We start from the raw sequence: 23,933 nt of genomic DNA, 5'->3' as shown, positions 1-23,933 counted from the left end.
AGACCCTCTGCTTAGTGACTAACATGCAGACTGCACAAGGGAGTGGTTTATTCCAGGCTAACTCAGCTAGGACAGCAGTATAGACAGAGCTGATGCAGACTCCTTGGCCACCTGGACACAGCCTGATTTCATTATCACTCTTCCTACAGTTCCCCGATGTCTGTGTTGGTCTCCTGAAGGAGGCCCCATAGAACTGAGCTTGCTTGGTCATTTGGTACTGTTGTCCAGTCCCGGAGCAGAGCAGGGTAGTGACCCACTCAGCCTTCCTCCTAGAGGTGCCTTACACTGGCTTGGTTCCAAAGCTGGAGAAACATGGTCTGGCCTGACACCAGAATGTGCAATGAGTAGGAACAGCTACCATAAGGCAGTGGAGTGGGTAAGAGTTCTATGGGTCCCTTCTCCTTGGAATTCTAGGGTATGGGAAAGAGGTAGCTACAGTCTACACTGCACAATCTCTGCCTGGGCCTCTGCACTCTTTTTCCACAATCTGTGCAGACATTCTGGGCACTCAGTTGCATGAAGGCCAGCAGAAGGTGGCAGGTCACAGCCTGGTACCTGTCTTTGCCCAGGCAGATCTGTTCCTAGCTGCCAAACTTCTGAGCTTTCTGTGATCATGATAAAGTTCCAGAGACTATAGGCCATGGGGATCATGCTGAAGGATAAAGATAAGGGGCCTCCTCCTCCTCCCTGCCTTGAAGGGGGTGGGAAGGCAGCTCCTCTCTTGGAGAACTGTTAGCAAGTTTTTGGGCCCATAACAAAGGATCCAAGGGAGGGCAAAATCCCTATCTTTGACTTGGAGGTTGAGGAGGGGTCTACTGAGGATAAACAGGCATCAGGCTGGGTGGAGAGGAGGGGAAGATAGGTCAGTTGCCATGCCACAGCCGAGGGGCCTTTATTGGATGTTGAGGGCATGTAAAGGCAGGTAGGTAGAAGCTAGAGGTTGTGGCACACCTTCTCAGGGTGTAGTGGTGCCCGAATGTCCAGTTTGCGGGTCTTGCTGTCCTTGTCAATGATCTCTAGCCGCAGCTTGGGTGGGCGCTTCTCAGCCTGGGAGGAGGGCAGCTCGGGGCTCTTGAGCAGCTGTTTGTCTGAGTCCTCCACAGTGATGCGCAGAGTGCAGCCCCCCGGCAGCAGGTCCTGCTCATAGGCAGCTGCCAGCTGGTTCACCACACGGCGTTCGACCTGTAGGTGATGGGCAAAGAGGTCAGCACTGCTAATGCCTGTGGCCTGTAATCCAGGCTCTTTCACTTACTACTACTAGGGCAAGTCAGAAACCTGAGCTTCAGCTTCCTCCTCTGCAAAGTGGGACTAACAACACACAGCTTGCAGGACTGGGCTAAGAACTCAACAAGGCCAGTTTGGGAAGTTCCCAACTTGTTCCTCATTCCTGGCTGGAGTTCATATGGCTTATCCTCCAGGACCGGGGTTTTACTTGATCATCTTCTGGTTTGGGTTTTGAAGGGGCATCTGCTCTGGGTATGGGGCTATTCCAGGCTGAGAACCCAGGGTGGGAGGTATGGAGGTGCCTTACTTCTCTCAGGCTCCTGCGCTTACCTCATGCTTGATGGAGCGGGCACCATAGTGCACATTGTAGCCGTCAACCAACACATCTGCCACCTCACGGTCCCAGAGCAGCGTGATGTTGTGCCTTTGCTTGGCCTGAGATAGGTCAGATAAGAGCATGTGGCCCAGTGCTTTCCATCTCTCACCACTCCGGCCTGAGGCCTGGGACTGTGAGTGACTGTATCCCCCAGGGCCACTGGCCCACACCAGTGTGCTCCATGCCTCTAGGGGGGTCGCTTCCAACCCAGTGTTCCCTGATTTCCGAAGGGCAGATGACCCAACCCCACCCATGGGCAGTTCCTGCTCTTACTCTCTTGGCCCAGAAGTTCAGTTCCTTGTTGACAAGTTGGATGAGCTCCGAGTGGCAGAAGGGGAGGAAGTAGACAATCTCGTTGATTCTTCCCAGAAACTCATCCCTCCGAAAGTGAGCCTGCAGGGCCAGGTTAGGGGTAGGTGAGCTCTGTGACCCAGAAGGGGTAAAGGGAATTACTGGACCCTGGTGGGGAAGACTAAGGACGGCTAAGGGGATCTTCCCACTGGAGACTCTAGCAGGAAGGACAAAGACCTCTTACTTTCAGGATAGGGCGTATCACATTCTCCTTGAAGTTCTTTGAGATGGTTATCTTGTCATTAATCTGGACATCCCCTGTGGAAAAAGAATCATAAACTGCCTACTCCCGGGAGGTTGGGGTACCAGGTGGTGGGTATCATAGAGGGCACAGCTTGCATGGAGCACTGGGTGTGGTGAAAAAATAATGAATACTGTTTTTCTGAAAATAAATAAATTGGGAAAAAAAAAAAACCTGCCTACTCCCCAGATTTAGGGAGCTCTTGCTCCCATTTACAAAAAGAGCTCTGGTCCTGCCCCTGATGGGTCTGTGTGATCCTGGTCAGGGTCTCAGGCTCTTTAGGCCTTAGCCTGGTCTCCACTTGAAAGAGAGGATTGGACTGGGCACTTCCTGAGGCCCCATCCAGTTCTATGTGCTACAAATACAAAGCATGGGGTTCCTTACTGTAGGAGTTGTGTGAGGGAGGGAAGGAGGGGGACAAGAGTCAGGACCAAGACTTGAGTTCTGACTTGGAAGAAGGGTTGGAAGGTTCATTTGCAAATAGAAAGGTGACAGATGTGGCCTCCTGGCTGATCTCATCCTTGCCCCTAGGAGATATGCTGGTGGTCTGGGCACTAGCCCACCTGCCCAGATGGCTCAGGCTGTGTGCCATACCAAGGTTTTCCGCGATACGGTTACGGCTCATCTCCAAAGCTTCCTGTCTGAGCTGCAGTGCATGCTGTGCGATCTCGTCGCTGGCCACATTGGAGGTCATGATGAAGATGGCGTCCTTACAGTCAATGGTCTTCCCTTTTCCATCTGTCAGCCGGCCCTGGGAAAGAAAAGTGACTGCACAGTCAGGAAGTGCTAAGCCTGGGCACCTCTTCCGGGAGGTCTCTTCAGAACCCCAAGCTGCTCACTCCTGCTGGTTCTCACTGTCCTGGGCTACAACCATTCCCCCTGCTGATACTGTCTCCAATCAAGACTGAAGCTCTCTTTGTCATCCATCAGGGCCCCTGATTCATCTTTGGCACCCCAAAAGTTAGCTCGATTAAACATGCATCCATGCAATACACTTTTTTAGAGGCCCAATTTGGGCCAGGCTCTATGGTAGGCACTGGGGCCTCACTGAACCTTTGACATGTTTCTTGTTAAAAAAAAAAAGAAAAAGAAAAAAGACACTCAAGAAACCAGCAATGACAATTCAGTGAGTTAAGTATTATAAAGGGGAAGCCCAGTGAGTTAAGTAGTATACGGGGTCATGTAGGAGCTCAGAGGAGGGTATTTTGTGTGGCCATTGTTAAGACTAATATGGTCATATTGGTGAAAAATCCTTGGTTAGCCAAGCTGTGCAAATGTTCTGAACTGTTATGAGACAGCAGACATGTAATATACTACCTATTTGTTGGTATTTGTTGTATCAAAATGAATGAGATGAATGAAACAGGTATAAACTCTGCAACTTAAAGCCATCCTTTGGCCTGGCAGAGAGGGACAGAAAATAAAGCTCCTCCTTTAACCAATGTGGGATGAGGCCTTGGAATCTTTAGCTCTTTCTAGAAAGGACACAGATGAAAGAAACCATCTGTACTAGAGACAGATGCACTGAGGAAAGAGAAGAGACAGAATGACAGAAGTATAGCTATCTGGGGCCACAGAGTTCAAGGGCAAGAAGCTCCCACCGACTCAGCAAATAATGCTGTATCACTGTACCACAGTACTTTACAGTTATTTATGACGCAAGTAGCGGTCAGGGCCTCGGTGAGTGGAACCTCTGGGGGAATAACAGTGGACACCGGCGGGGCACTTCTTGCACCATAGGTGCTATGCTTTGTGTTCTCTGTACCCCACTGCACTCTCCCACCAAGCACAGGACCTGACAGGCCAGAGAACATGGCCCTGGGGACACGTCACTGACCCCAACCTGTCGACTCTTGCCTGCCCCGGCCTCAGGTGGTAGGTAGTCCTCCAAGCATTTCCCTTTCCCTGGTGGTATGGACCTCACACAGGCTCAGTCCTTGCTTCTAAAGCCAAAGCAATGGCAGACCAGCCCTGGCCCTCAGAAGCAAAAAAGGAAGGATGTGCATTAACTCAGTACCTAATCCATGCTGGGCATGGTACTGCTTTTTAGCCTTGCTTTATACTGGCCCTTGGCATAGGCTTCTTAGATTTATTTGTTCAATTTGAGAGAGAATGCAAGTGGATGTTCTTGAGCTGTTGCCACTGGCTTCCCTGATCATGAGTAACAGAGCAACAGATCCACCAAGGGCAATTCTAGTTCTAGGGACCTGGTCATGGTTTGTGTGTGTGCGTGTGTGTTTGTATGTCTGTGCGATGTGTCCAAATGTATGCATAGGGCACTTGGCAGAGCTCTTCCCTGAGGACGGAGTACATACACTGCTATACTGACCAGAACAGTAACCAGTGGCAATTTCATCCCAAGATCAAAGTCCTGCTTTTTTTTTTTTTAAACTGGGACGGGGATGGGTCTCAGGTGGGTGAGGGTAGCAGACATAGTGTATGATGACCCAAAGGGTGACTTTCACAGTGTATGTGTCTCTTCCTCCTCCTCAGAGACCTTGGCAATAAGGACTGCCAAAGAGTCCTCTCTAAAAAGGGTGCTGTCACTGTCCCAACCCAGCAAAGACTGGGTGTGAATGCTACCCCAGGGTTATAGGGGTTGTTTTCCCACTGTTTCTGTCCTTGAGGGAGGAGCAGAAGCAGGCTCTGCAGGGGCAGTGTCTTCCTGAGACTTCTGCCCTGCATGGCAGGCTCTGGGGTCATTAGTTCCACTTGGTGTTTTGCTGAGAGCATCAGGGCTCCTGACCAGACTTGGGAGAACTGAGCTGGGTGGGAATGAGAGGCTTCCTTCACGCCCCCAGACTGGAGCAGGAGTCCTTACAACTCCCAGCACTTGCCACTTATCCTAGTACAGCACATATGAAGGTGGGGTGAAATGCTTTTTGCTGTTAGTCTTCCCAACTCTTTCATGAACACCGAGGCAGAGGCCATGTATTGTGTGTCCCGTCCACCCTACACTGAACCACACTTCCTCTCTGACTTTCCTGATAGGTCACAGACTCTGTTATTAGCCCTCCCTTCTTCTATGCATACCAAAAACTCCCTAGCTGAGAGAGTTCATCCTTTCCTGGGGCTTCTCTTACTCTACCTGTGCTGACATTCCTCAATCTCTGCTTCCAGTCCAGATCTGTCCTATGCTCTAGACTTCTCCAACTGATGACCGGCCTCTTGGGCACCTCCACCTGGTTGTCCCTCAGGTAACTCATTTTTAGCAATTTCAAACCTCAACTCCTCATCTTCCTCGCCTATCTGCTGCTTGTCCTCATGGGTTCCCTGCCTCAGCTGAAGGCAGCAGCAGCTGTCCAGCCACCCAGGCCAGAGTCCTGTAGTTGACCACCCCTGGCTCCTCTGTCTCCCCTCACATTCAATCCCTGAGTCCTGCACAGTCGGCCTTCTGGGAGTTCTGGCCAGCCCACTTCTCTGGTTCAGAGCAGGCATCCCCACATCTAGCCTGGATGCTTCACCAGCCTCCTCGTTGCTCCCCTTCTTCTTTCCAGTCCATTCTATCACGGTTACCAATAGGATCTTTATAAAGTGAGAATGTGTTCTTACTTAAAGCTTTTAAAGGCTCCTTTTTTTTTTTTTTTTTGTGATTCCTAGATTTTATTTAAAAATTATACAAAATATCCCAGACACAGGACTTCTAATCCTCGTCCTCCTCCTCGTCCTGGTTGATCTGGAAGTAGCGTAGCTCGTAGCTCTCCTTGCTGTTGGCCGCCACACGCAGCCAGTCACGGAGGTTATTCTTCTTCAAGTACTTTTTGGTCAGATATTTCAAATACCTTTTGGAAAAAGGCACCTCGGAAGTTACAGTGATCTTGCTTTTGCTCCTTTCAATGGTTACCACCCCTCCACCGAGATTTCCAGCTTTTCCATTCACTTTGATTCTCTCCTGAAGGAACTGCTCAAAATTGGCCGCATCCATGATTCTATCTTCCACAGGGTGGGTGCAATCAAGGGTAAACTTCAGAACTTGCTTCTTTTTTTTGCCCCCGCTTCGCCACGAGCTTTTTCACGGGCGCCATGGCGGCTGTGGAGGCAGAAAGGGAAGTGGGCGGACTACCTTAAAGGCTCCTTTCAATCTAAAACCCACATTCCTTCGCCTGGGACCATAATTGGTCCCTGCCAACGTTATCCACTCACCTCTACTGTTCTGCTCTCACTTTCATTTTGCGGTCTAGTGGTGCTGAGCAGCTAGAGTTCCCTGGACAGACCAGGATGCCTTGTGCCCCTGTGCTTCTGCTTAATAGGTGTCCGCTGTCAGCCCTTCTCCACTGTTCACCTAGAACCTCCTTAGTTATCCTGGAAGGTATGCTGAATTACTATTGAATTAAGTTACTCAGCAGAGCATTTCCCTTGACCCTGTGGGCTCTGGGAGTGGCTGGAGTAAGACAGACAAGATCCCTGTCCACAAGACGCCTATAAGCATAAATCTAAGTAATCTTGAATGGCAGCTTTGGTCAATGGAACCAAGGGCATAAACTTCAGAGATGGTAGTAGGCTGCCAGAGGCCACAGGAAGGAATTATTATCAACTCCCAGAAAGTAGTCAGTGGAGAAACAGCAGGGGAGGGGTACAGGGCTTACATATGGAGGTGGTAACAACTTGGAGGCAGCACTTATTGTATCTCAGTCAGTAGCTGCCTCCCCTCTTCTGGGCCAAGAAGGCCATCAGAGGTAACTCTACAGAGATGTCAGAAGCTGCAGTGCCCATGCTCTCTGAGCTGGGCCCTCCCTTCCCGTGAAGGCTTCCCTGCAGATCTACCTCTCTCTTCTGGCCCTGGCTGCATGGTAGTTATTACTGAAGCTGCAGGCTCTCAACTGGACTCCCTCTTCCCAGCTGTATGCCCATAGGCCAATCACTTCTCTCACTCTATTTCAGTAATTACAGAGGCAGTAATAATAACCACCTTCATAGGGATGGTGGGAGGACTAGATGAATTGATATAAGTAAATGTTTTAGAAAAGTGTTTGGCACATAAAGTAAAAAATATCAACTATTATTATGTCTCCTTTCTAACTATCTACTATGCAGGGAGCTCCTAGAAACCAGGACTGGGCCTGGTCCATAGCTGTATACTTGAATCCCATCAAGAGAATGGAACGAGGTGGGAGGTCTCAGAGCACAGGTATGAGTAACTGAATATGTAACCTTGGAAGGACTGGCCTTCATTCCTCAGCGGCTGGTCAGGGGACAGGGTAGACCTCGGGAGCTAGGAAGATAGCAGTAAAACTGGGGCAGAGACAAGGATGCTGGGCCAGGTTGGGAAGGTGATGGGCAGCTGTGAGTATATCTGGATCTGGGTCTTCCTGGCTTGGCACCTGGTGTGCTATTTGGTCCAGAAGTCCCTTCCTGCCTTTTGAGTACACTTGCAACATGGGAAGCAAAACACCTTCCTGTTGTCCCCGGGCTATAGGGGGCTAAGTGGAAAGGCAGGCTGGACTCCCTCTGGACACGTGTTGGCTAATATAGAAGAGAAGCCTCATGCCCAGTTCCACAGGGCCCCTAAAGGAGGTCAACCCTTCCTATATTCGTAAGTCTCTCTTCTCTGCTTGAGGTTAAGGAGTGGTACAGAGAGGGAGAACTGGGACTCCAGAATCAAACGTATCTGTGGCCAAACATGGTTCCTCTGCACAGTGGCTCCATGTCATAGGCAAGACATTTATAACCTCTCTGAACCTTAGTTTCTTTTGTAAAAAGAGTTTCTACTCTGCCTGCTGTTACGACGGTTAGCAATAACATCTTTAGCCTAGTACACAGAATGTGCTGAAAGAGAAGAGAGTTTTTCTCATTTAGAGCTCACCCCACCAGTAGGAGGCTGTCTAGTTTGTGACAAGCCTGAAAAGGGCTTGTGACAAGAAAAGGGCTCCATGAGCCAGAAAGTTCTTGGAGATTATCTTGGATTCAGCCTGTTTGTCACATGAGGCCCCTGATGCTTAGAGATGGAGTAGAGTTGAAACTAAAAATTCAGGTCTGTCCTGGCAGTTCCACTCTATGTCTCTCTAGAAGGCAGCCTGAGTAGCCACAGAATTTCAATTCTTGGGTAGTGCTGGTTTATCCTAAAGTGCCCAGCATGGGCCCTGGTCCAGAAAGGGGGCAAAGCCACATCTGCTAGGTGACTGAATGTACACATGTGGAAGTGGCAAATGAAGGAAGGGTCAGACAGGCCTCTGGGTCCTTGATTCTTATTGTTCACAGGTCCCCATGCCCTGAGGTGACCCCTACTCCATCCCAGCCCAAAGTGACTTTCACCTCGTCAAACAGCTGCAGCATGATGGTGAGCACGTCTGGATGGGCCTTGTCCACCTCATCGAAGAGCACCACAGCATTGGGACACTGCTTCAGCTTCTTGGTCAGCTGGCCGCCCTCCTCGTGGCCAATGTAGCCTGGTGGGGACCCGATAAACTTGGCTACCTGGAGGAAGGAAGGAAACATACTGGAAAGGTCTTACTATACCTTCAGTTTCTGATGTGGACATGCACAGGAAAATGGCTTCATTCATTATTAACACTGCCTATCTCAATAAGGACTGTCGGACTTTCTTCTGGGGTGGTAGGAATCCTGCCACAATGGAAGAGTCTACAGATCTTCTCTAGGTTTCTTTTTCAGAGCAAGTCCTATGCAAAACAGATCGGTGACCCTCTTGCACATGTATGCCCCCAAAGGATGAATCCCAAGGCTGCTGGAGTTATCTCAGGTCCAAATGACAAGTCCCAACAAAATACCCACGCAGAGTGATGTTGATTCACAGGCCCTCCATACCATACTTCAGCGAGGACTCTCACTTACCTCATGCCGCTCTTGGAACTCAGACATGTCCAGCCTGATGAAGCCCTGTGTGGAAACAAGCAGGAGTCCATTTGGAGTCAGGAAGGTAGAGGGAGAGGGTTAAGGAGGAGAGCATCTCAAATATCCCCGAGGCTTTCAGACCACACCAGTGCAAGATCTTCTAACCCATTCGATTTTTTTGGCTCCTTGCCTCCTTTTCTGTCCACTCCTCTCCCACATGATTCCCTCATTCTCTACCTTAATAAACCTAAATCATGTCCCGGCCTTTCTAACTCTGGCTCAGAATGTCTCTTTTTAGGCTTCTACTGGTCTTATTACCACATCAGCCACCCCATATTTCCCAAGGGCATCCTGTGTGTGCTGAAGCTACAGCAGCGAACAAGTCTTGGTCTCCGTCCTTGGAGAAGAAGCCGTCAAGTGGGGCAGGCAGACATGGGTAGAGTCAGCTACAGTCTGTGTGGGCCATGTGGAGAAGGAAGGGGTCAGCAAGCACCCAGCCAGCTCCATGGTGCCCTCAGCTTTGCAGCTTTTGTGGGCACAAGCCTCTTTGTTTTATATTACTTCTCTTTTGTGCTAAGAAATCTTTTAATTTATTTACATTTCTTCATTTCACTTAAAAGCTATATATAAGGTAGCTTGTAGCCCATCCCTCTCCACCACTGGGCCTAGGAGTGATCTGCTGGGAACTGGCCCTCTGGGGTGAGGTTCAACCACGATTAGCCCCAGGGAAAGGGTATGTGTATGTGTATGTGGTGGGAAGTTCGCGAGTTAACGCAGGCAGTGTTCACTCTTTTTCATGATGAATTTAGGGACTTATAGTTACACGTGCCCTGTCCCTCCACCCGAACCACGGTTCCCCAGGCTCCTTTCCCACTGGCACACGTTTCCACCTCAGAAAGAGCACTCACTGAATACACTTCGTCCAACAGCTGGGGATGACAGGGCACCAAGACCCTAGAGGGAGGTAGCTATCTACGTCTGTATCTAGGCCACATGCTGCTGATCAGAACTGTAGTTTTTCTCGCATCCTGTCACTCTGTACCCGCAGTACAGGGCAGCAGAAGTGCTCTGGCAGGGACATGGCTTCCAGTCCTAGGTAGGCCACTGTCTCTGTGGCACTGGGCATGCTGCCTCTTCTTTTGGAGCTGCAGTTCCTTTCTGTGGAACACAGGATCCTGTTTCCTCTCCCTCCCTCACCAAGGGCCTGAGAGCACCTAATCCAAGAGATAGATAAGGGTTTGGAGAACTATTGGCTACATGGAGGTGATCACTGCTCTCAGAGAACATGGGACATCAGCCAGCAAGCATTTCCAGAGGGTCTTAGGTAGCTCAGCCAAGGCTTGTGGAAGAATGGGAGGATGGACATGAGGAAGCTCAAGTGCTTCCCAGAGGGAACAATGCACTGAAAGCCATGAGATGGGTTCCTAATGGTAACAGTTGACAGTTCTGGATGCTTCTTAAGTGCCTGGCAATGTTCTAAACAAACTCAGGGCTCAGAACATGTACAAGTCTATGAGCCAAGTATTATTATCATTTCTACCCTCCAGATGAGAAAACGGAGTCACAGATTAAAGTAACATGCCCAAGGTCAATCAGGTATGACAATTTAGCTCCAAGTCTGTGCTCTTAGCCACTAAACTCTACTGCCTCATATCTCCTGCTCTGTCAATCAGCGCTTGGCAGTCTTCATTTCTAAGTTCTGAGCTTTGTGCCCGGATGTCAAATGTCCCAGGATACCAGAAGTAAACACTCTAATGATCACTTAGGTCAAGTGTTATGGGTTCTTGTCCTACTTCTACTGATTTGCTGAGTAACTCCGAACAAGTTTCCGGGCTTGATTTGCTTGCCTGAAATATTTTTGGTTTCACATGGTCTTAGCTTAGGGTTATCTATAAGTGAGGCAACAATTATGATAGTAATATCCAATATGTACCAATCACTTACTATGTGCTAATGGTGTTTAGCTGTTTACATGGTCTCATTTAACCTTCATAATAATCCAATGAGATAGGCGCCATAACTGAACCCATTTTACAGATGAGAAAAAAGATGGGAACACAGATCCCAGCCAACTCCGGAACAGTTGAGAGTTGGTATTTGAAGCCAGGCAGAGGACTCAGACCCTTGTCACAGTGCCATGCTAACTGCCATCTTTTGGGCACTACTATCCTACTTCAGAAGACCACAGAGCCCCTAAGCACTAGGGTGCTTTTGCAAGGATTTTTAACCCTAATAATGGAAGCTAACGTGCTCAAATTTGGGACAAAGAGCAGAAGTTAATGAGAGAAAAAAATAAGCCAAAGATCTGAAAAAGAAATTATACAAATGTCAAATGTCCAAACAAGACCTTGTGAGGCAGCCAGGTCTAGACGCATTCGTAACTTTTTACAAATGAGGCCTCTAAGGATCAGAAAGCCAGAACTTAAAACCAAGTCAAGTGTCCAGCTAGTGTACATGTCACTGAGCCGGCCCTACTGCCCAGGTCCTCTCCAGCTCCTGTGACATGGCCTTTCCTTGGGTCCTGCTGGCATCAGGTACAGTCCAGGACTCTCAGGTTTTGAAGGCAGGTTTCAGGCCTGCCTGTTACATGGCCAGAAAATGCCTATGCTAAACACAGACTCTGAATGGAGTTGGTACAAGAGGGTTTTATAGAGGCACCACCTAGGATTTAAATATTAAATACACAGACGGTTGTACTGGGTTTCTCATGCCCCACATCTCCCTATTTGACACAAGACTGACAAGTTTACAATCTAGCTGCCTACTACAGCTAGGAACAATGGCACTGAAAGGAGAGTTGAGAGACTTGGATTCTGATTTTATCTCTTCCCCTTGCAACTGACCCTGGACGGGCCCCTACATGCTATAGGGTCTGGGCGTTCCCATCTGAAAAGTGGCTCTAATTCAGCATCTATGTTATCTTCCTCATGGGGTTGAACAAGAGGTCGATGGGGGTGGTACCGTGGAAAATATGAGGTGATGAATAAACATGAGATCAGGGCTCAGGCACTGATTAGTGTGCTAGAGCCTGAGCTCACTGTGACTCAGTATCTCGCTTTGGGGAGGGGTCAAGCAACCTGCCTAAGGCCAGTAGAAAGAAGAACTGGAGCCTGTGCTGAGGCATGGGCGGCACCAGGGACACTCCTTGAGTGCCCAGCCCACCGCCTCTGAGGGGTGATGGTATACTGTAGGACACCATCCCCATGCTTTCAGGAGCCCCTGCCCTGGTGTCAGTCGGCCCCTCGTTCAGATGCGCTGACTGAAAACAACCTGCATCATCAGTCTCTTAGCAAGCCCATCTCCTTTCTACACCAGCAAGTCAGCCGATGCTTCCCTTCTTCTTCCACTGTGTATGAAGACATATTAAGACAGCTTGGATAAGGAGATTATAATTTGTAATTAAATATTAACCTTTCTGACAGTATTAAAATTAAACCACTCAGAATTCTTCATCCCTAATCAGGTGGTTCCTGCCCGTAACTGTATCTTCCCTAATAGTCTTGCTAGTTTATGGCTCTTTCCAGAGTGCTAATTGTTTCAATCGCTGCCAACCTGATGAATTGTCTTAAAAATGCTATTTCAGTTGCAGCATGCTAATATGCTGTTCTTGCTTACTGCCTGTCAGGAAGGTCTGCTCTGGGCTTGGTTGAGGCAGAGCACAGCTACGGGCAGAGCCAGGGAGGCTTCGGAGCCTTTAGCCAGTTATTAGGCAGAAGGGGCCGGGGATGTTGCCATGGCTGCCAGGCCCTCAGGGAGGAGGCAAAGGGGCAGTGAGGCCGGAAGCAGGACGGAAGGTGGCTAGGACTCTGCTGTTAGTGCAATTTTGGCTGACAGCGGCCTGAGTAATTTCTCAATGCCTCAGCTGGGGAGGCCTTCCACAGAAATTACGCAAGGGCATCTGGGGTCACAGGCAACCTCAGGTGGTAAGCAGGGGTACCTTAGCCTCCACACCGGAAGGCTGGTGGAAGAATGTCTGGCTTTAGTTGAAATGTTTCTGCAATCTCCAAGGATGGCTCTGACATCTCTCTCTGCAGGAAAACGTTTCCATTCAGCCTAGAAAGTCAAACTAAGAAGGCCTTGAGGGCCCAAGTCTGAATAAATATAGGGACAGTCTTCTCTTTCAGCGAGGTCCAAAGGCTCTGAAGTCATGGGGAAAAGGGTCTATGACCACCCCACAGCTTAGGGCCAAAGAAATGTTTAAAAGTTCATATACAATGGAGAGAAGCAATATGGTTATCTTCTCATTCCAACTTGTTTTCTTCTATAGGCCCCAAGACTCTCTCTAGCATGGCCTTGATGTACTAGATAGTAATAATATCTTTCTAAACCTGTTTCCCTCTCTAGCCCAAGTTCCTCAGGGCAGGGAGTATGTCCTAAATGCTGAGTTATCAGGATCTATACAATACCTGGCCAGAGCAGTTGCCTGAAAATGCATTGATGAATCTCATTGGGTTCTCCTAAATGTCCTAGCAGTCAGGTAAGGCAAAGATTATTTTTACTGTTTCACAGATGAATAAACTGAGATACAAGGAGGTTGGATAACTTGCCCAAATTCCTGGAACAACCGGTGGCCAAGTTGGGGTCAGACTGAGGCCTGCTTTCTGGGCCAGGGTCTATCTTTTTGATTCACTATTGCCAGATTCAGGGAGCTTAGAATTTTGGGGGCTAGCAGTAGTGGTGAGGTCTCCATGGCCTGCACATCAGGCCAACATCCCAGCCCTTACCTTTTTGGCATCTTTGTGCATGTATTTGGCTGTCTGCTTGGCCAGCTCTGTCTTTCCTAATAAGAAGGAAGGGAGAGGTGTTGGGTTAGGACTAAATGACTTGTCTTTTGGAATGAAAGAATATTAGAAATGGATGGACATTGGAAATAATGTTTTACGGATGGGCTCATGGAGGGTTGGTGACTCTCCCAGTCACTGGAGGGAGAATTAAAGGTGGAGTTGGAATCAGAATCAAAGTATACACTGCATTTTGATTTTTCTGTGGATAGAGATTGAGACTTTTTTTCTACAGCAGCATCCTAAGAATGGGGGGTGGACTTTTATAATCTAGAGCCAATATGTCCTTTGAAGCCCAGTGCAAACCTTGCCTCTGACAGGAGCATTCTGATTCCTGGTCACTGTACTAAATCTCTTTAGACACTCACAGTCTTGCCATTCAGCCAGGCCCCAGAGCCGAAGGCTGAACTGAGGCTGGGGGACAGTGAAGGGTGGGGAGGATAAAGACTACTTCTTCTTGGCCTCATAGTCTTTCTTTGTAACATAAAGAAGAAATGACAATACCAAGTGGTGGCTCTAAAGGGCCTTTTGGTATGATGGCCAAATCTTCAGAACTCACTGCCTAGCAAAGGAAATCAAGTTCTACAGTATCATGGTGAGGTGGGGGAGTGCTAGGTCCTTGAAGATGCTAAGAGGGAAAGAAGAGACAACAAATGCATGAAAACTTGCCATCAGGACAATGATGGGAGGAGGTGGTACAGGTGGGGGGTGCTCTGTGAGGGTGGAGAGTGAAGATGTGAGAATACCTCAGATAATCCAGCCCAACTGGCCAGAAAAATACCCAACCCATTTGACTAAAACCAATTTTGCGATGCACCCCACACTGTGTTGGCCACATCAAGGGTTTTCTTTAGCTTCCTAGAAGGTCATGCCCCAAGCTGTACTAAATAAGGTTGGTGTGCTGGGCAGTGGAGGTGGTTTAACTGTTCCCAAAGGGCAGTGTTGGGGATGCAGAGTGGCAGGACCAGGGCTATCAGACCCCAAAGGGCCAGGTGACTTAGGCCCTACACCACAGCTTCGAGTGAGAGGGACATAATTCCAGCTGTTCCTAACCTAATGTGACAGATGATCCTCTTGCTGACTCTGTAATTTGGAGGTGGTGTTTTCAGAGCTGGAGTTGTACAGAAGTGGACTGTGTGACTCTGGCCCATAGCAGCTAGGGTTCCCCCAGCTTTCCTCCCCCACTTTCCAATCTGCTCTCAGTTACCTATTCCAGATGATCCCAAAAAGAGGAAGACCAGAGGGTGTTCTTCGTCGTACCAGCCATTCTCCTTCCTCCGGATTGCTAGGGCCAAACACACAAGATTTGGGGGGGGGAGGGAGAGAGGCAGATAAATCAATGACACAAAAGGCAGGATAATTATCACTAAGTATACAATATGTTTTACTGCTCTGCGCCCACTCAAAGTCCTCACTACCATTAGTGCTGCCTAATCTGATTAGCTGGCAAGGCCCCTAGAGACACCTAATCAGGTTAGCATGGATTTGGAAAGCTGCCCAGAGCAGATTTCGGATAAAGTTTTCCAGGATGAGCACTCAGCGTTGCCAGGGAAACTGAAAGGCGGGTGGACGGTGAATGGAGGGGTAGGGGGCTGGTGAAGGAGAATTCGAGAGGAACTTTAGCTCTTAGATGGCTGGTTACCCGTCTACTCACCACTGGTGAGAGACTGAGCCTGCCTCCTATGCAAATGGAAGAGACAGAAGCCCATGGCAGGCCCTGAGGGATCCGGGGTGTGAGCTCTGGACTCTTCCCCATTTGGGGAAACCAAGATCTAGTCTGCTGTTTAAGAATATAGCCAAATGTTCTTTCTGGAATCCAGTCAAGGGTAGTGTAGAGCTCAGGACACAGACAGGTGAGCCACTCGGTTAGCACTGCCATTAATCATGGCCTCCAGTGAGGAGCAGTGGCTGGGGAGTGAGACAGACATGTACTAGGTTCCCTAAAGAGTTCAGCTCTGCTCGAGATAGACCTGACCGCTCCTCTTCAGGAGGAAGTATATAACCAAGGGCTGTGCATTCAAGGTGAGGAAATTAAGTGTCTAACGACAGAGTGGGAGAATCGGGCTCCGAGGCATCACTCAAGTGGAAAAGCAGGGGGAGGAATGAGGCAGAACCACTAGAAGAAAAGCCATTTATTGAACATGCTATCTGCTGCACACAACTGGAAAAACTGTCAACAGTTTTTATTACCTGAGACCCACACAAACACCCTGAGAGCAAAAGTCTTATTTTCAATTCTATTCTACTAAACAGGAAACTGAGGCAAGAGATAAAGAGACTTGCCCCAGTCATACAACTAGTAGGTTACTAGTTGAGAGTAGAGTCTCTTCTCTCTCTAAACATTTCTTCTTTTTGCTCATATAGGGTTGCTTTAAACATGAATGGGAACATGGCAGTCAGAGGCAGGAAGGGGATAGAGCACTGTGTAATGTCAGGCTGGTCTGGTTCTCAAATGTCAGGGGGAGATTAACAAAGGGATATATGCCAGAAGACAAGACCTGGAAAACAAGTCAACTGAGAAAGAGCTGATGGTCTTGGGGGAAAGTATTGGCCAGTCCTAAGGTACAAAGATCATAAATGCTATACTGTGTGCTATGATCTATATGGCTGGGTTCCAGAGAAGTAGCTGCGGAGGTCAGGAAAGGCTTTTTGGAAGAAGTGGGACTGATGAGGGATTGTGGAGGCTGGGAAGGATCTGGAAAGCCAAAAGTGGCCAGCATGACACAAATGGGGAGACAGGAATGAACATGAGTATTTGTGGGTGGGGTCAGATTATGGTCTCAAATACCTGCCTTTGTGGCCTTTCTTACCTCAAACTCATATGCTGCTACCTGAAGATCTTTCCAGTTCTGGCCTCAGCAGAAACAGATGGAAGTGCAACCTCTTGGGAGACATCCCCTGAGAATCCCGAGAGGGGCTTAAGAAAACACTCAAGTCCATCCTCTCCCTTGGGCAAAGTTCCACACCATCTCTACACTGGCTGACCCAGTCCTATGGAAGGCTTGGCTCTCAGAGGAACCCACCAGCTTCACAGGTACCTGAAGGCTGGGGATGATGAGGGGTACTCCAACCCTGGCTGAGATAGGGGTCCCCAGTGCCCCTGAGAGAAACAAGAACCTGTGCATGGCGTTTTTGGGAAGGCAGAGATATAAATGGCAAAGGCTAGACTTCTGTGGACACAATGTGTAGGTGTGTATTGGGGCAGGGGTGAGAGAGGGACATCTGAAAGGAGTCATATTCTTCCAAAAGTTGGGTGAACTGAGAATGTAGGTTGGAAAGAAGCTGAGCATGAACTGGGTTCAGGCTTCATAGGGTATCTGGGGGAGGCAGAAGTGGCCAGGCATCACCCAGACAGGTGGCCTGGGGGAAGTGTATTTCCCCAGGTGTCAGGTACCTGAGGTTCTGATCCTGATCTCTCTTTCAGAAAAGCTTCCCAGCTACTGTGAGCTACACACTGCTGGGCTATGCAGTTCAAAAACACCATGGAGAAGGAGGAATTGGATTATGCCTGCGGCCATCTTTCCCCCTTCTTTTCTAATAATGCACCTGGGAGAGAGCCCTTTATAATGCCAGGCAGACTCCACTGCACAGCTGTCCCTGGCCAATTCTGCCAGACCCGGGGCACGAGTCTGGGGTGGGTTTGATCTGGCCCCCTGTGAAACAGGCGAAATGCCAACCATTAAACAATTACAACTCTGGATATTTCTAATAATATCTGAAGAGAAAAACGACCAAGCAGATGGAGTCCGACAGAATGAAAAATGGAAGCAGCTAGGAAAGGCTGAGGAAGGCGGGCCCCCAGGGTGTGTGGCTGGCAGGGCGGCTGATGACCACGGCTGGGAGCCCTGAGGGTTCTGTCAGGCTGGGGCAGAGACTCTGAAGGGCTCCTGGAGACATGGCCATAGGTGCTGATGTTCTTACCGTGGACCAGCAAATGCAACAACTTCTTCTGCTAGCACTTTTCAGTCTATCAAAAACTTCCATAGACATAACTTCATTTGAGCCTCATTATGAATCTACAAAGCAGGCAGGGCAGAGAATTTTATCCCCCCCTTTTATTAAGTTTATTTTTTAGTAATCTCAACACCCAACGTGGGTCTTGAACTCACGATGCTGTGTGCTCTTCGGATTGAGCCAGCCATGTGTTCCTTTTTTTTTTTTTTAATATTTTATTTATTTATTTGACAGAGAGAGATCACAGGTAAGCAGAGAGGCTGGCAGAGAGAGAGAGAGAGAGAGAGAGAGAGAGAGGGAAGCAGGCTCCCCGCTGAGCAGAGAGCCCGATGCGGGACTCGATCCCAGGACCCCGAGATCACGACCCGAGCCGAAGGCAGAAGCTTAACCCACTGAGCCACCGAGGCGCCCCCAGCCATGTGTTCCTTGATTCCCTTCTGATAGATGAGGAAATATGTGCAGAGAAGTTAGATAACCTGCTCAGGGTTATATAGGTAAATAAATGAAGGCCCTGGGCTTTACCCACAGTTCTGGCTAACTCTCGAGCCTGAACTCATGCTTCAGGAGTTTCAAGAAAGGAGTCAGCCTTCCTGGCCACAGCACCTCCTCATACCCGAGCCTCAGCCAGAAAACTTGTCTTTCTGTAGCCTTCCAGTCTGGCTCATTGAGCCTTTGATACATGGCCTCAGGAGCCCCTGTACTCCAACTGTCTCCTGACCACAGCTCTCTGGGTTTGAGATGGTATCAGGGTCCCCTGGGCAGGCAGCTCAGACCCTTCCTTGGCCCGTCCCATCTCTGCAAGCTTGCACTGGCCTGGCTGTCCCTCCACAGACTGGGCCAGCACCAGTGCCTCCTTTCTATGTTCTTCCCCTTAGGAGAATGCCTTCTCCTGGCTGTGCCTACCACTACTGCACCACCTTCAAACTCACAGGCAGCGAACTTCTTGATTAACTCCATGACCGCACCTCTAATGCATTAACTCCCGGGGTCTGGGAGTTGAGCATCTGCTCAGTAGGTTGAGCATCTGCCTTCGGCTTGGGTCTTGATCTCAGGGTCCTGGGATGGAGCCCCATGTCGGATTCCCTGCTCAGTGGGGGTCTGTCCCTCGCCCTGGCTTGTGTTCTCTCTCTCTCAAATTGAATGAATAAAATCTTAAAACAAAAACAAAAACCAAACCTCCTGGGGTCTTTATTCTCTGGCCCATGTCACCTACAGGGTGTTACAGTAGACAGGGTAGGAGTTACAGGATCAAGTGTAGAGTCCTGGCTCTGCCACTTTCCAGCTGAGTGGCTTTGAATAAAATATGGATTCCTGTAGAGCCTTGGTTTCTTCAGTTTTAAAATAGGAATAGTCAGACACACACCAAGCCACACACATGTAGATGAAATGAGTCCAGGGTTATGAAGGCACTCTGAATAAGCAGGATAATCAGAAAAGTACAAACCACAGTAGTCCCAGTAGCAGTGGCAGCTGTAGTGGTATGGGACAGATATCTCTTTCATCCTCGTGCTAGTCCTGAGCAGTAGGTACTAGCTCCATTTTACATAGAAGACTAGGGCTCAGTGAGGGGCAGTGCAAGGGGTTACATCCACCTGTGCCTTTGTGTTCTGGAGGGTGTGCCCAGGCATGCCCATAGTGTGTAATCTATGGCAGCAGGTGCTAGGAGCTCCATTTCCTGAGGAACCCTTGGGACTAGCCCAGAGGTGGTATAATGCTCGCTGACTGAATCAATTAATTGTTGGTTTTTCTGGGATCACAAGGAGGAAACAACAAATACTTCGATTTCCATTTTACAGAGAAGTAAAGGGAGGCCTGGATCTGAGTCTCTTAATGCTTCCAGTGGTCACTATGACCCATGGTGAAGAAGGCTTCCTCTCTCTTCTTAACCCCTCTCCAGGGAGCCTTCTTCTGAGCCAGGTGCTGTGCTAATGTAAGGTCTGTGCCATTTAAGTGAGCGCTGCTGTGCAAACTGTGGCTTCCAAATGGGATGGGAGCCCTGGGAGAGGTGTGGGAAGAGCCATTCGTGTCTGACTGACATCCTCGCCAGGACGATGGGGGGGTACTGCCAGGCAGTGTGGGCATGATGGGACACTCCAGACAGAAAGACCCACCATATGCAAATCCAAAGCAAGAGGAGACACCTGCCTCTTCCTTCTCCCATCCCAGGCCGCTACCTCCATCCAGCTCCATGTTCTGAGGCTATCTGCGAGGGCCAACTCCTCCTTCTTGAAAAGTTCTAGTGATCTGGGACGCCTGGGTAGCTCAGTTGGTTAAGCAGCTGCCTTTGGCTCAGGTCATGATCCCAGCGTCCTGGGATTGAGTTCCACATCGGGCTCCTTGCTCAGCAGGGAGCCTGCTTCTCCCTCTGCCTGCCATTCTGTCTGCCTGTGCTCGCTCTCTCTCCTTCCCTCTCTGACAAATAAATAAAATCTAAAAAAAAAAAAAAAAAAAAAAAAGTTCTAGTGATCTAGTGTGGGAGGTGTTTTTTAACCTAACCTGGAACATGTCTGTACCATACTTGTGGCACCTCAGGGGAACCAGTCCTTCAGAGGAATTCTTGTGGCTGAGTCACCTGAACATCTTTAGCAATCTCCTGTCTATAGCTTGTAGGTTCGGGGAGCATAGCTCAAGAAGTGCTTGCTGGCAAAATGGGTACTGACTGGGGCCTTAGGTTGGGAGGATGAGAGAAGAGTTCTCTTCTTAGTCTCTAAGGATTAGTGTTTCTGAAGGCTTACTATTGCTACTGAGTGGTTAACATGATTAACATAAAAAATGCAAATAGCTTTTGCTGAACACCCCCACCCCAGGGGTGTGTGTGTGTGTGTGTACTTCGTAGGAATCACTGGAAGGAAGAGTTCCACGCTTACAGAAAGAGGCTGGGATGAGAATCTGTCGAAGAGAGGCTGAATGTCAAGATGGGCTCAGGCTTCATGCACTTGAGTTCAGCAATATTTTACAGACCTGTGTGCCTAACCCCAGGGAAATGCTGAAAGAAGGTAGTTCCTGACCTTTGGAGAGAGACATTCAAAAAGATGTCCTGTGGTAGGTACAGTGATAAAAGGTGTCCACAGAAAGCCCCAAGAATGGGCCCTGTGTCCTGGAGGAGGGCTAAGAAAGGCTTTCTGGAAAAGGCCTGGGTCCTGAGTTTCTCAACAGGCCAGGGAAGCGCCAGGGTGGTCTGGACAACGAGAACATCTGAAGTGGAATGAGGTGGAATGGGACTGCACGCAGTTTTCGAAATTAATCACAACCACACCATGACTCAGGAATGGCCTGGACTTATTTCTCAGCTCAGAAATAGGACTCTAAGGGGGGTGGCCCAGAAAGGTGCAGGGCTTGGGCAATTACAGTTTTAGATGGTCAAAAAGGGAAGCAAAGCACAAGATAGCCCACTGTGTGCCACATGGCTGATGCTGAGATTCTGAATTCAGGCCAGAGCTGGGTACGAAGATCAGTTGTGATGGCAGAGCTTCCTGAAGGAATTCATGGGCTTCAGAGTCAAGTGGGAGCAGGTGCAATGGGTGTTGGTGATAAGCCCCTGGTTAGAGGGAGCATCAGGGAAGCTTCCAGGTGGGCAGCCTAACCCAGAGCAGGACTGGGGAAAGGCCTATCCACAAGGGTCAAACGTCAAGTAGTGTGCGAGTTGTTATTAACTATTTCAATACACTCGTGTTCCTAGTATGCTTGAGAGCTACTAGAGGGCAGGCTTACAGCTGCTCCTCTTTCCTCAGAGCAAAGAGATGGACAAGAGGCCCAACCAAACTGCTTCAGCGAACTGCACTACACATCTACTTCAAGCAGAGTGTTGTGCCAGGAACTGGAAAAACAAAATGATTCGGTCATGGTCTCTGCTCTCAGGAGTCTACAATCTATTGCTCCTGGACTGAGTTAGGTTAAGTAAAAACCAGCCAGAGTGTGGGAGATGGGCAGGGCAGGGGTACAGTTGGGAAAGGACCAGAAAAAATGGAATTCCAAGCAGAGGGTAGCAGGCAGCGTCAAACACAAGCAAATCAATGCAGCATGTCCACAGTGGTAGCGGCCGGGTGTACACTCGCTCAGGGAAGGGGGATGGGGTGGCAGCAGCAGGGGTGGGCCTTGTATAACGAGCCATGGCACCAAGAGCCACTCAAAGATTTTGAATGGGGCAATTTTCTTATTTTACAAAGCTCACTCCAGTTGGGGAGGAGGTATGATTACAGGGGAAGGAAAGGAGGTAGGGAGACCAGGGAGGAGGCCACTGCATGGTTCAAATGGGAGATTCTGAGGTCCCGAGCAAGGGCAGTGGTATTAGGAAAGGAGGGGAGAGGCCAAATTTGAGACCCATTTAAGAAGCGGAATGCTAGGACCTAATATATGATGGGCTATAAGGGGTGAGGGAGAGGGAGAAGCTAAGGAATTGTCTAAGTTTTTATTCAGGAGACCAGTGAATGGCAATGCCTTTAATGAGACAGAGGAGAGGTGGGCCCGTCAGAGAAGGGGGTAGAGTCTAGCCCTGCATGTGCTAATGAGACAGCTGGTTGCTTTTCTGAGGAGAATGGTGGGCACAGAGGCTCTGAGCTCCCAGGAGGTTGGCCCAATGGGCTAGGCATCCTCCCCTTCCCATGACTAGGAGTAACTCTGGATTCTGAAAGGAGAGACTCACTTTCAGTGCCAAGGCTCTGGCCTGTGGTATGTAGGCTAGCCTTGCTTTGGCTCCAGTGACCCTAGAAGACCAGAGAGGCCATGGGGTCCTAAGTTAAGGGGTTGGTACTTTATCTCCTCCATTTGTAAGGCGGTAACTGCGCGCCAGCCTTGCTAGAAGCCCTGCAGCTGGGGATCACACTGATAAATTCACTGTATTACTTTGCACAAATCAATATCCCAGCACTTACCAGGGGTTGATGTGACCGAAATTGGTTTCAGCCAATTCGTGTGGGTAATAAATGGCCATTTATCAAATCAATTCATTCTGCGGCACTTCTCTGGCTGCCCATCCTCGTGGTACCCCTGGGGTGCCAGACTCCACCCAGCCAGTCCCTAGCACATAGCTGATTCTGCCTAGAGGATCTATAGAGACCCGGCCTACCCCTGTGGATCCGCCTCTCTCTCCTGCACCTGCTTTAGTCTGGAGACCTTGGGCCACTGGCTGCTGCTTGCCCACCACAGATTCTGACCCAGAGAGTACCTCATGCTTCACCTGGTACGGGAATATTACCTGATCACCATCAGTGTGATCACCAGCCACAGGCCTCTCAGTTGGTGGGCATACAGTTACTACCATACAAATGGAGGAGAGCTGCCAACCGCACAGCTCAGGCCCCAATACCTGTTTGTCTTTTCTAGGGTCCCTGAGAGAGCAGGGTCAACCTACCTAATACAGGACAAGGCATAGGGCCTTCCTGATATGAGGCAGAGCTGGGGTAACAAAATGGAGCTCTGAGTAGAGGGAAGCTCTCAGGGCAGACATTCTGACAGCTCCTCTGAGGTGGGCAGCTGGATCATTCACTCCTGCTCTGGGCCAACGACAAGGAGAGACAAGGTGGGTGGTACTTTAGAGGTCAGTGTAGGATCAGAGGAAGAGGCCAGCCTGGGGCTGGGACTACGGATCAGTCCTGGCGTGAAGGAAACAACTGTGGGCCTGATCTAAAGAACATGCCCAACCCTGGATGATAGACATCCTGAGGACAGAAACGAGAAAGAGCACGTGCTGTATTGTGAGACAGTCGTGTACTTGGTTCCCCAGCTCACAGTTGAGGAAACTGACGCTCAGGACGAGTGAGTAGCCCGAGTTGCATGGTTGATAAGTGGCAGGGCTGCTATCGGACCCAGTTTGGTCTAATGCTCTCCATTCAACGTCCTCCTCTCCGCTCCCTCCAACTTCTGGGAGCTTTACATCTTATGGGCTTGAGGAGCCAGGGAGAGGCAGGAGGTCACAGACACAGCCTGCTGGTAAAGGACCGTGTAAGCAGCAGAGGGAAGACACTACGATAGCAGTGGCAGTGCTGGCCCCTGTGGACAGGAAACTCCAACAGGAGATGCTTTCTGAGCTCTCTGCCCAGGTAATCTCTCTCCCATGAGCAACTCCTCTCTTCAACCCCCAAGGGCTCCCAGAGTCTCTTCTCCCTCCACCTTAGCCACAGCCTTGGCAAAGAAGTAGGGGGTTGCCACCTGCAAGGTAGAAGCTAAGAGTGGATGGATTCAGACACAAAAGGGTAGCCTGGTGTGGTTTGGGTAGTGT

At 49.4% G+C, this 23,933-nt stretch overlaps 1 protein-coding gene and 1 pseudogene across 1 annotated transcript in view; both read right to left on the bottom strand.

Moving 5' to 3' along the window:
* Positions 1-863: 863 nt before the first annotated feature.
* Positions 864-23,933, bottom strand: part of CLPB (caseinolytic mitochondrial matrix peptidase chaperone subunit B) — a 142,644-nt gene continuing 119,574 nt past the window's right edge. The window contains exons 8-16 of the mRNA XM_044258605.1: positions 14,970-15,047; positions 13,706-13,761; positions 8,982-9,026; positions 8,445-8,606; positions 2,787-2,943; positions 2,136-2,209; positions 1,874-1,993; positions 1,555-1,659; positions 864-1,182 (exon numbers count right to left, since the gene is read on the bottom strand). Of these exons, the coding sequence (XP_044114540.1) occupies positions 934-1,182; positions 1,555-1,659; positions 1,874-1,993; positions 2,136-2,209; positions 2,787-2,943; positions 8,445-8,606; positions 8,982-9,026; positions 13,706-13,761; positions 14,970-15,047 (1,046 nt within the window). The 3' untranslated portion in view covers positions 864-933. The remainder of the gene's footprint in view (positions 1,183-1,554; positions 1,660-1,873; positions 1,994-2,135; positions 2,210-2,786; positions 2,944-8,444; positions 8,607-8,981; positions 9,027-13,705; positions 13,762-14,969; positions 15,048-23,933) is intronic.
* Positions 5,765-6,232, bottom strand: LOC122912619 (annotated as a pseudogene).

The sequence above is a fragment of the Neovison vison genome, chromosome 7, assembly GCF_020171115.1.
Source record: "Neovison vison isolate M4711 chromosome 7, ASM_NN_V1, whole genome shotgun sequence".
Classification (NCBI taxonomy): domain Eukaryota; kingdom Metazoa; phylum Chordata; class Mammalia; order Carnivora; family Mustelidae; genus Neogale; species Neogale vison.
Note: the sequence above shows the minus strand (reverse complement) of the source record. Positions and strands in the feature narration are given on the sequence as shown.